General features: G+C 45.7%; 1 protein-coding gene across 5 annotated transcripts in view; it reads left to right on the plus strand.

The window, feature by feature from the left end:
• Window positions 1-13,870, plus strand: part of LOC146336665 (lysosomal dipeptide transporter MFSD1-like) — a 41,866-nt gene that overhangs the window by 9,785 nt on the left and 18,211 nt on the right. For all 5 annotated transcript variants that reach the window (XR_014785568.1, XR_014785569.1, XM_084818710.1 and 2 more), the window contains 7 exons: window positions 192-335; window positions 3,237-3,395; window positions 4,443-4,558; window positions 6,436-6,536; window positions 12,052-12,163; window positions 12,944-13,081; window positions 13,605-13,744. Coding sequence is in view for 3 of the 5 variants with exons in the window: in XM_084818710.1 (XP_084674836.1) it covers window positions 192-335; window positions 3,237-3,395; window positions 4,443-4,558; window positions 6,436-6,536; window positions 12,052-12,163; window positions 12,944-13,081; window positions 13,605-13,744 (910 nt within the window). In the remaining 2 variants the exon portion in view is untranslated. The remainder of the gene's footprint in view (window positions 1-191; window positions 336-3,236; window positions 3,396-4,442; window positions 4,559-6,435; window positions 6,537-12,051; window positions 12,164-12,943; window positions 13,082-13,604; window positions 13,745-13,870) is intronic.

Genomic DNA, 13,870 nt, shown 5'->3' on the forward strand with positions numbered 1-13,870 from the left:
GGTGCTCATTGTGGTTGTCATTGTGCAAAAGAATCGAGATTGTTTATATTGTTAATATATAACTTACAAGAAAGACAGACATACAGAGTAATTTCAAAATATATTTAGAGCTAAGCATTTTGGCTTCCGCCCTCATCAATAGCTGTCCTGTTAAATATATTTTATATATATATTTCTCTTTCTCTCCTTAGTTGGTGTCTTTGTGTTCTCTTTCCTTACTGTCCTGGGGTCATCCGTTTTTGCTCTGGGCTCTCACTTCAAAGGAACTCCGTACCTCTTGCCGCTGATGCTGACAGGCAGGTTGCTTTTTGGCTCTGGAAATGGATCACTCACAAGTAAGGAATTGTCAGGGTGGACACTGAGCCCATAGAATCCCAGAGTAGTTCTGATGCTGAGGAAGAGCAGTCGCTCCTGGGAGAGGAGCGCGCTCCTCTTTCCCAGGACCAACAGCTGATAGAGATTCCTCCCACCCACATTCCTAGTTTAGTTAGCAGTCCAGGGAGTGACCCAGCACAGATAGCAGACTGGGTGGATGCGCGGCGCAGACGCAGAGAGCGGCGCCAAATGGAGGGTGCGGAAAGGAGGCATAGCGTCCGGTTGGCGCTCAAAGAACGGTTGCGCCCAGAGGATCCAAGGGAAAAGGGGAGGGATTCTCCCTAGTCCTTATATTCAGGGGTCTGCCAGTAATTGCCTTTCAAACGGGGACCAACTGTTCCAACTTAGGGCATAGGGATGCTGCTGCTCAGATCTAGTTGCTACCTGTAGAGTTGTTAAGTTGTAAGAGAAGAATAAAGCTTTGAAAAGAATCCCTTTGTCTGTGTCTGGACTTGGCTACTGGATTAGACTGAGAGAGGCCTCCAAGGAGCCCTTGACAGGAATGAAAGGAATGCTTTCTTTTTTCGGCTACAGCTGCATTCGCATGTAACATTAAATCATGGTTTAGTGCTGTGTGGACAAGGCTCTGTGAGGCCACATGAAGCTTTGCCCTTGTTTGCTCCCCCATCCCTTCTCGCCTTCCAATGCAGCTGGGAAGACAAAATGGATTCAGTTTTGCTTTTTCCTACTCCTGGCTTGCTGTTACGAACCAGGAATTGTGGTCAATTCCTGGTCAATTGTTAAGCAAGCCCACATCAAACTCTGGATTGTTTAACAAACTAGAGTTTGCTTTAAACCACAAATCCTTGTTCATATATAATATCAAGTCAGGAATTGGGGAAAATGAAACTGACTCCTGGTTAAGTTCTCCTCCCAGCCATACTGAAGAAGGGGGGAGCACATGAGCCTGAGGTTTCACTCAGTCTTGCAGCATTATTTAGCACTAAATCCTGGCAGCACTATATAGCACTAAACCCTGGCTTACTGTTGTGTGCAAACTGGGCATATGGATTGAAATGTTTGCCTTATCCCCAAGACTGGTTGTTTTGCAAAGGAAAACCTGAGTGGGCTTATTTTACTTTTATTTTAACATATTAACCAATTTATATCCAACCCTTCAAATATTTTTTTCCAGGTGGTTTATACAATACGCAGTTAAAATAACGTCATAAAAATACCCACCCACCCCACCGCCCACACATACAGTTATAAATAATACAGCAGGGTGCAGGATAGAACAAATGCAAAGTCAGTTTTAAACTTAAAAAAAAAAATCCTGGGAAAATAAGGTCTTTAACTGGTGCAGCCTCTCTGGGGAAATCATTCCACTGCTTTCTCCCCCATTGCCACCCGCCACACCTCACTTGGCAGGGGCACTTGGGGAAGAGCCTCCGACAATGACCTTGGTGCATGAGCAGTCCGGTGTGGAGTTAGGTGCAGGTTTGACAACCGAAATACAATCAATTGTAACAATAAATAGGAATTTAGCTGCAGCGAATAGAAAAGGTACAGCAAAAGCATTGGAACAACTCGGCTACTCAACACCTAAGGGAATAAAATACTTTCAGCTTGTCACCTGAAAGTTAGCAGAGTTGGCGCCATGCGAATATGTCTGGGGAGGGTGTTCCACAAATGCTGCCTTGGTTGTTGAACACCCTTCCCAGAGAGGTTAATCGGGTACCATCGTTACACACCTTCAGGCAGCTTGTTTCTTTTTAGGCAAGCATTTGGGGATTGGGCTTAATTTTGTGGATTTTAATTGATGCGCTGTTTGCTTTGGGGGGCCATTGAATCAAAGGGGAAAGGATATGGGGTTTGATAGATAAATGTTATACCACTGAATGCACTGCACTCTGATGTGCCAACGATTGTTTCTCCTTCTCTTTTATTTATTTATTACATTTCTATTCAACCCAATAGCTGATGCTCTTTAGGCGGTTCACAGCAATGAAAACCGTGGAATACAACACAATAAAATAGAATGTAAAAGTTTACAACTACAGTATAAAATAAAACCTAGCAGCAGTGCAAAGATTTAAAATACAGTAACTGATTTAAAACAGAAACTGAAAGACTAAAATGCCTGGGGAAATAAGGTCTTCACCTGGTGCTGAAAAGACCACAATATAGGCGCCAGGCAAGCAACCCTGGGAAACTCATTCCGCAACTGGGGTGCCACAACAGAAAAGGCCCTTCTTAGTCATCACCCACCTCACTTCCTTTGGCAGGGCTCCTGCGGAAGGACCACTGAGGACAATTTTAGGGTCCTGGGAGGAGATGATCCTTCAGGTAACCTGTCCTCAAGCCTTTTAGGGCTTTGAATGATAACACCAGCACTTACCAAAAATGGACTGGTAGCCAGTGCAGATGTAAAAGTACTGGAATAATATGATCACATTGGCTAGTCCCTGTTAACAGTCTCACTGCCCTGTTTTGGACCAGCTGAAGTTTCTGGACTGTTTTCAAAGACAGACCCACATATAACACATTGCAGTAATCCAGACGAGAGGTTATGCTGCGCTTTGTGGTTTTAATTGTTGCAAACCACCCAGAGAGCGTCAGCTATTGGGTGGTATAGAAATAAATAAATAAATAAATAATTGCCAGATAACTGTAGCTTTTCTCTGTCTTTCTTTTTGGTGCTCACTCGATTGTTTAATACCTTTTAGCTGTTGTGTGTTTATTGTTTGTTCGAGTTCTGTGCCTTGAGCATTTTATGGAGAGACAGGATGTAAACTTAATAAAAACTATAACATTTGCCATCCTGGGCTGACTCCTCTGCATCCTCCTCCTTCATCCTTAGGTCTTCCGCACACAGCATCATCCACTTAATAATTCTGATATCTCTTCTCCCTTTTGAGTTGTGCAGAATCGCATCACTGCCTTCTGGTTCAAGGGGAAGGAGCTGGCTCTGGCATTTGGGCTGACCCTCTCCTTCTCCCGGCTTGGAAGTGTCCTCAACTTCTTCTTCACCCAACAATTTGAAAGTCACTATGGTATCCAGTGGACTCTCTGGGGAGGTGAGTTTCCCTTTGAGCACTGGCCCTGGCTTGCTTTAACTTTATGACGACTCGTGGGAACTGGAGCCCTTCCAGAAAATCTGTGTGTATATTGCAACAAATACACAGTGCCATCCCTCAGAGGAAGAGCCGTAGCTCAGTGGAAGAGCACATGGTTTGCATGCAGAAGTTCTTGGGTTCAGTCCCCAGCAGCTTCAAGTAGGGCTGGGAAAGATTCCTGCTTGAAACTCTGGGGAGCCACTACGAGCCAGCGTAGACCAGGGGTGTTGAATTTCTTTCAGCCTGAGGGCCTAATTCCAGTGGTGGGCCAGAAGAAGCTCTCCAAAGTTTCCAGAAGCTCCTGAGGGCTGCATTCCAGTGGGGGGGGGGGGCAAAGGCAAAAGGGGCAGGGCCAAAATACTAGTATATTTTAGCTTAAAGCTTTTCCTGCCGGTAACCAAGCCTTAGGAGAGGGGTTTCAACATTTTAGAATGGGAGGGGGGGACTACACAAAAGCCAGGAAGCCACCAAACGATTGGTGACAGGGGAAAGGAGCAGGGGCCTGAGATTCTGCACCCATGGTGTAGACAGCGTTGACCTGGATGGACCAATGGTCTGAATCGGTGTAAGGCAACTTCTATGTTCCTATGAACCACCCTTGTGTCAGAAATACCACATGTTCCCCTTCAAGCAACATTATGTTGCTGGGCAAATTCTTCTTCTTCCAGTCAGACCATAATGAGTTCACTTGCTGTCCAGAATGAGATTGCACAAAAGTCACAGGTACCATGACATCACTGGTGATGAGCAATACAACCCCTACGCATCTCCAAGTATGTGTTGTGGCTCATCCTGCAATGAAGGGACTTGAACAGGAGCTGAAACTGACTTGTCTCAAGGCTGTGTGTGTGTAGGTTCTTGCCAGTTTCACCCCCACCGCGGAAAATTACTGATTTTTGCCCCAAGACCTTAGCTAGGCTCCCAAATGAATCCCACCAAATTCTTCTCTAACACACTCTTAATAGTATTCCAGTGAGGTTCCACCAATCAGTTTTTCTCTGCCCACAGGGACTGTGCTATGTGTGTTGGGCTTTGTTTCGGCTATCACGGTCAGCATACTGGACAAAGTGGGCACAAAGCAGCTGGGCTTGGATGGAGTGATCCAACAAGAGTCCAAGAAAGTGGTACGTGGGGCAGAGTTTGCAACACACAGCATGGGCTTAGGTTTTTTTTAATTGTTGGCATTGCTTGCTGAGCTCAAGGGTGTTGTTCATCATTGGCGGCCAGGAGAGGGAGCTAATGCCTTTGAGCTAAAGTCTCCCAGCAGGCTCAGCTGTAGCTGTCCAGTTTCTTTATCTGCAGAGAGGAGATGAGGAGAATTGTTTGGATAGCCTGTGACCCTGGATATTTTTGTGTTTTTTAATAGCAAGTACATTCCCAGTTGCCTTTTGCTAGTGGCTATTTGGCTCATCTAGGGCAGCCTTATGAATCTGGCCATGGCCCCTGGTTTTGGGTCCATCATGACCTGGTTTCTGGTTGCCGCAGTGGTGGGCATGATGTAATCTTCATAGCTTCTTTGTAACGGCACCTTTCGCTCTGCAACTGCATGTGCTGTCAGTGTAGTGCATTAGCGGTCAGCTGAACAGGAAGGAGTCCCTTTTTAGAAGGACCCTTCATGTTTCCCATCTATGGAGCTGGTAGCACAAACAGTTAACTGAAACTGCTGTGGATTACCAGAGACAGATCAGACCAATAACTCCATGATGGACTGGGACTTGGCAGTTGCTTTGGGCAACGAGTTCCTGGGTATGTGTCATTTTTTTCTTTCAACTGTACATGAGCACAGATGAGCACTGGAAGTGTTCATTTTGACTTTTTGCTGTGGGTGCCAAAGCAACGCTGGTTGGCACTGCCTCCATGTGTGCCTATTGTGGAGTTAGGAAGCACAGCAAGGCAGCAATCCTATGCTCATGGTTTACGAATTAACTAGGTGCATTTTGGAACAAAGAGATCCTTCATCGGGGCAATCTTACAAACTGAAATGCTAGAAAAAGGCTAAGCCAGCTTCGAAAGAGAATGGCTACTTCTCTTACACTGGGGTGGGAAGAAGGTAGGTCTCCAGATGTTTGGGGCTTCAACTCTCAAAAGCCCCTGCCAGCGTGGCCTGTGGTCAGGAATGCTGAGAGTTGAAGACCAAAGCATCTATAGATCTGCTTTCTGCCCACTCCTGTCTTATACCATCAGAGGCTGAAATGGGTTGGGTTCATTCATTTTTTATTTAATTGGCAGCTTTTGAGAACATGTTCTCTTTTCACATTCTGTGCTATTCCAGTGCTTCCTTTCTGGTTGTTGGGTGCAGTCCTATACGCACTTAACTTGGAATACAACCTGTTGAACTCAGTAGGTCTTACCTTAGAGTAGACAGGCATAGGATTGCATTGTCAATGTATTAAAGTACAGAAAACCATAACAGGATCTTCCAAGGCCACTGATTTTCCATGTCATCGGTGTTTAGGGGAGAGAAAGAAACTGCTAGAGGAGTGTAATAGTCCTTCTTCAGCCCCAGTCTTCTGGCGAACTGTAGCCCAAATGCCATATTCTGCAGAAGAGAGATGTGCCAATTAACTCATGTGCACATTTGTAAAAATTGCATAAATGTATGTTAGTATGTGGTATGTGTAAATACTACCAGTGTACATTAGTGGGATTCTTGTAAGGGCGGGGTGGGGGGAGATGAGAATTAGGACCACTGGACTCCTCCCCTGTGTTTTTGTTTTATGCATTTATGTACTGGATATGCACAAGTATGCAACTGATGGGGTGTTCCCAGCACTACTCATACTTGTGGATGCCAGTCCTGTCATTGGCACAAAGTTCTTCCATGCTAGTATCCTTTCCTGGCTGAACAGACATAATCTGTCTGGTGCTCCTTCTTCCCTCTCAGACTTGGCGGAGGGGTGGGGGAAACCATAGTGAAAATATAGCTCTAGAGTTTTTAAACCTCAAGAGCTTTGAATGAGGACAAGTGATGTGCATTCCCTCTCTCTCTTTTCATCGGCAGCGGGTTCAGGATGTGCGGCACCTACCACTTCGCTATTGGCTTCTGGTTCTCACCATCATGTTCTTCTACAACGGGGTCTTTCCCTTTGTGGCCGATGCCAGGTAAATTGTTCCGCGGTGGCAGTCTTAGCAACTGGGCCCAATGCTGATGTTGGCTTGAAACAGGAATGCTGCATGGATGTTAGAAATATGGGAAATGTGGGCAAAATGGTGCTGTCTAACATGGGCCAACCGGGCATGAGAATCCCCTCAGCTTCTGCATGCCTTCTTGGTCTGGTTCTCAGATGTCCCTCGGAAATGTAGAATGAATGTGCACGATGCAGCAGGGTGCATGATGGCCTTTTGACACCTGGGGTGTGTGTGCTGCACCCCCAGTCTTTAATGAGTCCATCTTGAGGGGTAACTGAGGACAGAGCATATGTTCAGCTTTCTCCCCCCACCCCCCTTTTCCCTCTTCCTTCCGCCCTCCACAAGTGATGTTTGTAAAACTGAGTGGCCAAGAAAGGGCTTAAGCATGCTTGCCACCTATATGCATAAAATGCTTCCCCTGTGTATTTATTGGTTTCAGTATATCCTGCCTTTCAGGATCAAATCCTTCCAAGGTGGCTTACAAGTAAAACTAGAACATGTTAATAAAAAGCATTATAAAATAATATTAAAAAATAATTCATAAGGATCCTTCCCACAGGGCAGTTGGAGCCTGGAGAAAAGGCGTGGAAGGGGAGACATGATACAAGTGTACAAAACTATGGATGGTGTGAAGAAAGTGGATAGGGAGACATTTTCTCTCTCTCTCTTAACACTAGAACCCAGTGGGGTCATCCCACGAAGTTGATTGGTGGGAGATTCAGGAATCAGGACAGATAAAAGGAAGCACTTCTTCACACGGTTAAACTATAGAACTCGCTTCCACAAGACATAGGGATAGCCACCAATTTGGATGGCTTTAAAAGGGGGTTAGACAAATTCCTGGAGGAGAAGGCTATCAATGGCTACTAGTCCTGAAGGCTCTATGCTACCTCCAGTATCACAGGCAGTATGCCTATGTACATCAGTCGCTGGGGAACATGGGTGGGAGGGTGCTGTTGCATTCATGTCCTGCTTGTGGGTTTTCTGTGGGCAGCTGGTTGGCCACTGTGTGCACAGAACGCTGGACTAGATTGTCCCTTGGTCTGATCCAGCATGGCTCTTATTAGGTTCTTAATCTGCCCCTCTGTCACATAATTCGTGACTGTCCCTAGGGATGGGCAAATGTGTGATGTTCGGATAATAATCACTGCTTGTCTCTCCTCGATTTGCGTTCATGTTTGCGATTGCTGTTCCTTTTGTGCAAACGAAACGAACCGCTATTGAATGTGAAAGTTGTGCCAACCCCCCCAAATTTGCACAATTTCCCCTCGTATACGAAAGCATGAATTTCATTCTACTTGTGCTAATACACACTTGCCCAGATGCACTACTCTGCATTAGTTAATGCACATTAGTTCTAATGAGGATTTGTGCATTTTTAACATTTGCACAAAATTGAATGGGGAAATCTGTGCAAATCGAATGCGAACGCATTTGAGAATTTGCAAAAATTTTCAGTGGACATGTTCTTCCGTTTGCGTTCATGTTCAGGACTGCGAACTGGGCATGCTTGCATGTTTTGCAAGCAGACATGAAAATCTCGTAGATCTCCAACTGTCCTATAGAAGAACAAAAAAGGCTTGTTCTCTGCTGCCCCTCAGATGGCAGGACTTGATTGAATGGGCTGAAGTTATAGGAGGGTAGATTTCGGTTGAACATCATTACCTAGCATGAGAGTGGGCTCTCCCTCACTGAAGATCTTCAAGCAGAGGTTGGACAGCCATCTGTTGGGGATGTTCTAGCTGTGGATCGCCTGCATCAAGCAGGGGCTGGACTTGACAAGGCCTCTTCTGACACTGTGGTTCTATGATAGAAGTTCTCAGGTCTTCCCTGTTGGCAAATCATTCCGGCGTCTCTCTTAATACTGTGTGACCCAAACCTGAGAAGGGTAAAATGTGTTTGAACAGCTGCACTGGCTCTTGGTCTCTTTTGGGGCCCAGTTCCAAGCACTGGTGCTTACCTTCAAAGCCCTCCATGGCTTGGGACTGGGGTGCTTGAATGACTGCCTTCCACATGACAGGCCCGCCTGTTCATGGAGATCATAATGGAGGCCCTTCCTTGGGCGCCTTTGTTTCAGTGCCAACCAGGGGTCGGTGGGCTTTAAAAAAACAAAGTCAAAAACTCGATCTTCCTCTGTCTGGGAAAATTAGAAAATGTGTGTGTGTTTTTTGTTTGGGGCTTGTTCAGGCTCATCTGTTCAGGGGGAACAGGAGTACACTTTTAGCACTCTTTGTCTATTGGAGACAAATCTCTGGCTCCATCCAGAGATTAGGCATTTTCATTGTCCCAGGTTATGGAATGCTGTCCCTGGAGAGATGTGCCGACCCGGACTTTGGTGTCATTTTGGCACCTGGCAGACTTTAAAAATAAATACCCTGGGCATCTCAACTGGCCTTTCCCAACCTCACACCCTTGAAAAGTGTTGGACTATAGCTTCACCCAGCCAGCCATGTTGGCTGCAGGGTGCTGGGAGTTGTAGTCCAACACAACTCAAGGGTACCCGGTTGGGGAAGACTGATCTAACCTGTGAATTTTATCTCCGACATTGATTTGCATGCTGTTTTTTCATTGCTCTTTTGCTTTCTATGAAGTTGTTCTCAGTCTGTATTTTACTATGTTATGGAAGCCACCCTGGGAATGTGCTTGAAGGGGACATAAAACAAGAATAGTAATAGTAATAATGTGAATAACAACAACAATGTGAATAACAATGGTAATGTTAATAATAATAATATATTAATATTATTAACAACAACCTCTACTACTACTACTGAGTAAGCAATAGTAATGTAATAATAATCACGAATGCAGTAAAAGTGGGTGGGAGGTAGAAACTAAAGACCTGATAATGTGGGGGGGGGGGGGCTTCTGGAGGACACTAATTCTGGGAAGTCTCTCCCCACCCCCCTCCCAATTCTGATACGTGCTAAGTAGCTGCATACAGCGACCCCGCTGGCAAGTGACCAGTTCCTTGTGCTCTGCTTTGGCCTCAAAGTGCTGTGCGTGGTGGTTCTTGTATCGCGTTGCAGCCTCCCCAAGGAAGGGGCCGGGCCTCTTCTCGAATAATGGTCTTGTGAGACTCGGACGCCATCCCAACTCCGCTTTGAATGTTATGAACTTGAACAGCCTCCTGTTTCTTTCCTTTTTGCCCTACATCAGAAAAACAGAAATATTGATTGGAGGTGGGAAAGGTTGGGCTTGGATGTTAAGCAAAGGCACGGCTGAGAATCTGAGGCTGGAGGAGTCATGGAGTGGGCCACTTCTGCCCGTGATGGGTTGAGTTTGACCCTCTCGCCCATTCCGCCCTGTCTTAAACTTTGCTGTCCTGGGGGTATGCCAGTTTGATGGCTAGAAATGTACCTTAGTAGCACCCTACTGGCACTTGGGCAGTTCCCCCTTCTCTCCATTCCTGTGGTCGCTAGTTCAGATCCCCATGTAGCTGCTCCAAAAGGGAAGAGGTAGGCTGATACCTTTTAGAAATGGGTCTTTTGTCCCTGATCCTATCAACTTGGGAGAGGGGGGGCATGGTTTCACCAAGGAGAGTAGTGCAGCCAGAACCACGTCCTCCCATCCCCAGCATTGGACTTCCTTAGCATCCTGTTCGATCAGGTCTTTGTTTAAGACTGAGTGGACTGAAGTGAAGTCCATGCAGTGTGACACACAAGAAGGCTGAAATCGCCAGAGCAATGCAAAAAGCCCTTTTATCCAGAATGGCTTTCACACTGCAAACTTGATGCACACTCACCTGGGAGTAAGTTTCACTGAACTCAGTGGGACTTACTTCTGAGCAAACCTGCATAGGATTGTGCTGCCTGTCACCGATTCTGGTGTGTGCTTAAAGTATTAAGGTCCTTCTATCCATCACTCAATTAAGTTAAGTGTTTGGATTTGACTTTTAAACCGCATGACTAGGCATTAGGTTGCCCATGTGGAGGAGGATACAGCTGTGTTGCTGAATATCAATGTATGCAGTTCAGTTTCTATAAGCTACCCTGCTTAGGCAGAGTATAAATCAATGAAAGCAAACCCTTTCTTCTGAGGCTTTAAAAAAGAAAGAAAGTCAAAACCTCGATCTTCCTCTGCCTGGGAAAATTAGAAAATTGTGTTTTTTTGGTTTGGGGCTTGTTCAGACTCATCTGTTTGGGGGGGAAAAGGAGTACACTTTTAGCACTCTTTGTCTATAAGATCATAAAAGCCATGCTGGATCAAAGGCCTATCTAGTCAGGCATTCCTTTCCTTTAGCCCAGGGATGCAGAATGGCTTGCGTGGGGTCCCAATCCAGCTTTCCAGGATTCCCCAGATGGCCATGCCCCATTCCCTTTTCCCTGACCACCGATTATTTGTGGGGTCTCAGCTTTTGCGAGTTCTAAAAGCTTGAAATGCCTCTCCTAAAGCTTAGTGACTGACACTACAATATGGTGGTATTTTTTTAGTATTTTTGGCCCCACCCCTTTTGCCTTTGACCCCGCCCACCACTGTAATATGGCCCCCAAGAGCTTCTCCCAAATGGAATTCAGCGCTTGGACTGAAAGAGGTTCCCCAGCCCTGCTCTACAGGAACAGGGACCAGAACTATTTCCAGTAGTTTGGCGTAATGGTTCTGAACCAAAAGTCCCAAAATCAACACAATAAGCCTTTATTATGTTCACAAAGAAATAAAACATATCCCAACCCAAATGTAGATGGCCTCTGAAACCTTTCCAGACGAAATTATTTTTCCATGGGGGAATGTGCAGTTGTTACCCATCTGCTGAGAGAGGATCCAGGTGACCTTCTTCCAACTAGTGCTTTCTATTTATTTACTTACTTAGAATATTTATATGCCGTTCCACATCAAAGGTTTTGGAGCGGTGAACAACAAGATAAAAGAATAAAACACCAAGCTAGACACAATTTCCAGAAAATTTCTGGACACAGTTTTTCAAACTAAACACAATTTCCAGAAAAAAGGATTGTAGGCAACAGCTGAGATTGTAGCCAAGGTACAATCACCCTGAAGTTTAGCTGCACATTGGAAGGCAGTCAAAAGTTTGAGTCAGGCATGGCCTTCTTAGGGAAGGACTTTTCGTATTTGAGGTGCAGCAACTGACAAAGCTGCATTGCGTGTGTCCAACGACCAACCCTCAGATGGCAGCAGGGTTGGAACAGATGCAGTTTTCCTTCCCCCGCTCCAAACCCGTGCCAGTGGCAATAATCTGGACTTGCTTGCTGCAAGAGAACTCCTGGCATGCTACAGAAAATTAACCAAAGACTCCTGTGAGCTCAGAGTACCCCTGGGCTGGGCGGTCTTGCTTGCCAATGCATTATCTCAGCACAAAGAAAACATTGTCTGCAAAGGCCCTAGAAAACATGCAGTGCAAGCCAGAAGGGACAAAATTGTTTTTACAAGGATGAAGGGGGAAATCTCTCTGTCTTAATACTTGTGCCAGAACCATCGGATCTACAATTCTAACAGGTTTCTCTCACCTACACCACCTCCTTTCTTCCAGCAAGTTTATCCAAGATAAATATCCTGGTTACAGCCAACAGGCAGCCGCTTATATTGCTGGGGCAGTCTACGACAGCTCCCTTGTTCTTTCCGCGGCAGTCGGCATACTAATTGTAAGTACGCTCAAGTCAGCACCAAGTAAGGTTTGGGGGAAATTACTTCAGATGCTTCCTATTTGTTTTGGGCTTAGGAATGTAGCGAGTTGCTCTATACTGAGCCAGACTACAGGCCAAGGTGGCCCAGTGTTGTTAACACTGACTGGTAGCAATTGCTCTCCAGGGTTTCAGGCAGGAGTTTTCCAGGCTTACCTAGAGATGCCAGGTATCGAACCTGGGACCTTCTGGATGCCAAGCATGTGGCCTACAGCTGAGCTACAGCCCTGCCTTGCCTCCTTCTACTGTTTCCCATGCCAAGTGTAAGCTCCTTAGGGCCAGGGATCTGTCCTCTTCTCTACTGGAAATCCCTATGCACACTGCTGGAGAGAGGGAGAAGGCCTTCTCAGTGGTGTCCCCCGATATGAACGATCTCCCGCTTGAGGCCCACCTGGCGCCAACATTATCTTTTCGCTGCTGCGTTAAGACCTTCCTCTATTCTCAGGCATTTGGCGACATAGGATAAGGTTTTTAATCAGTTCTGGGATTTCTTATTATTGACTGGTGGCAGAGTGTGTGTGTGTTGTGTGTTCATATATGTAAATGGTTTTTATGTCATGTGCAATATTTTCAACATTTTTAATCTTTAGCAATCACCCAGCCAGCATTGGCTATTGGGCAGTATAGAACGGCAATAAATAAAAAATGAAACGGCCCATCATCATCATGATGTATAGTCATCAACTCAGTTTGTCGTGAAATTTCCCTATGATGGGCCTTCAGTTTGTCTCTCTCCCTCAGGACTACATTGGACTGAGAGGCGTGTTTGCTGTTGGCTGCGCAGTGCTGACGTTGCCCGTCTTTGCTCTCTTGGCCTTCACGTTTGTTCCCCCGCTTGTCTCTACCATCTGGCTGGGCATCACCTACTCCTTTGCAGCAGTAAGTCAAAGGAAATGCAACGTATTGGCTCATTGCTGGTTTCTGCTTATCCATAATACATTGAGTAGCTGCCATATCCTTTACATAATGTAGCTTCATCAAAGGAAGTTTCCATATTTCCCATTTGAGAGAGGTGGGTTTGGAAGAGGGCTGAAGGTGAAAAAGAAATCTGCCCCAGTTTAACTGGGATTTGATCTCCCCCAGCCCAGGTTGTTGACTATTTCATTTTGTTTGCACATGTTGAACTAATCTTGTGAATGGTTCAACACACGCTGAGCCAAGTTATAACTCAGATGTGTAGTCCTGCACATTCAGGAAAAATGTTCAAGATGTGTTGCTCCAGTGCAGGAAATCTGCAGAACCTGTGTGTGAGATCGGTTTAATTTGGGCATGTCTTATATCAATTATTGCTCTGCTGCTCAGACTGATCCTATCAAATCATCTTGAGATTTGATTCATCCTACTTAAACTGCCTGCTCTCACACAGGTTCTGTTCTCTGTGCTTTCTACTACTTGTTAACAGGCTAGCATGTGGCCCTCTATACCCCTCGTGGTCCCCCAGGCAACCTTGGGAACAGCCATGGGGCTTGCAACATCCGTACAGATGATTGGAATTGGCCTCTCCAATGTGATTGTGGGACAGATTCTGGGAACAAAGTCCAGGTGAGAATAGCTTGCTTCCTTCTCCAAGCTGAGGCACGCAGTTGTGCCATTACGTAAGAAAGTTCCAAAAACCCTATTAGCATAATATCTTTATTAAGCCAGCCAAATTAATCACCAAAATGTGTA

Source organism: Heloderma suspectum, chromosome 12, assembly GCF_057233095.1.
Source record: "Heloderma suspectum isolate Gila_16-S chromosome 12, 16-S_ref, whole genome shotgun sequence".
Classification (NCBI taxonomy): Eukaryota; Metazoa; Chordata; class Lepidosauria; order Squamata; family Helodermatidae; genus Heloderma; species Heloderma suspectum.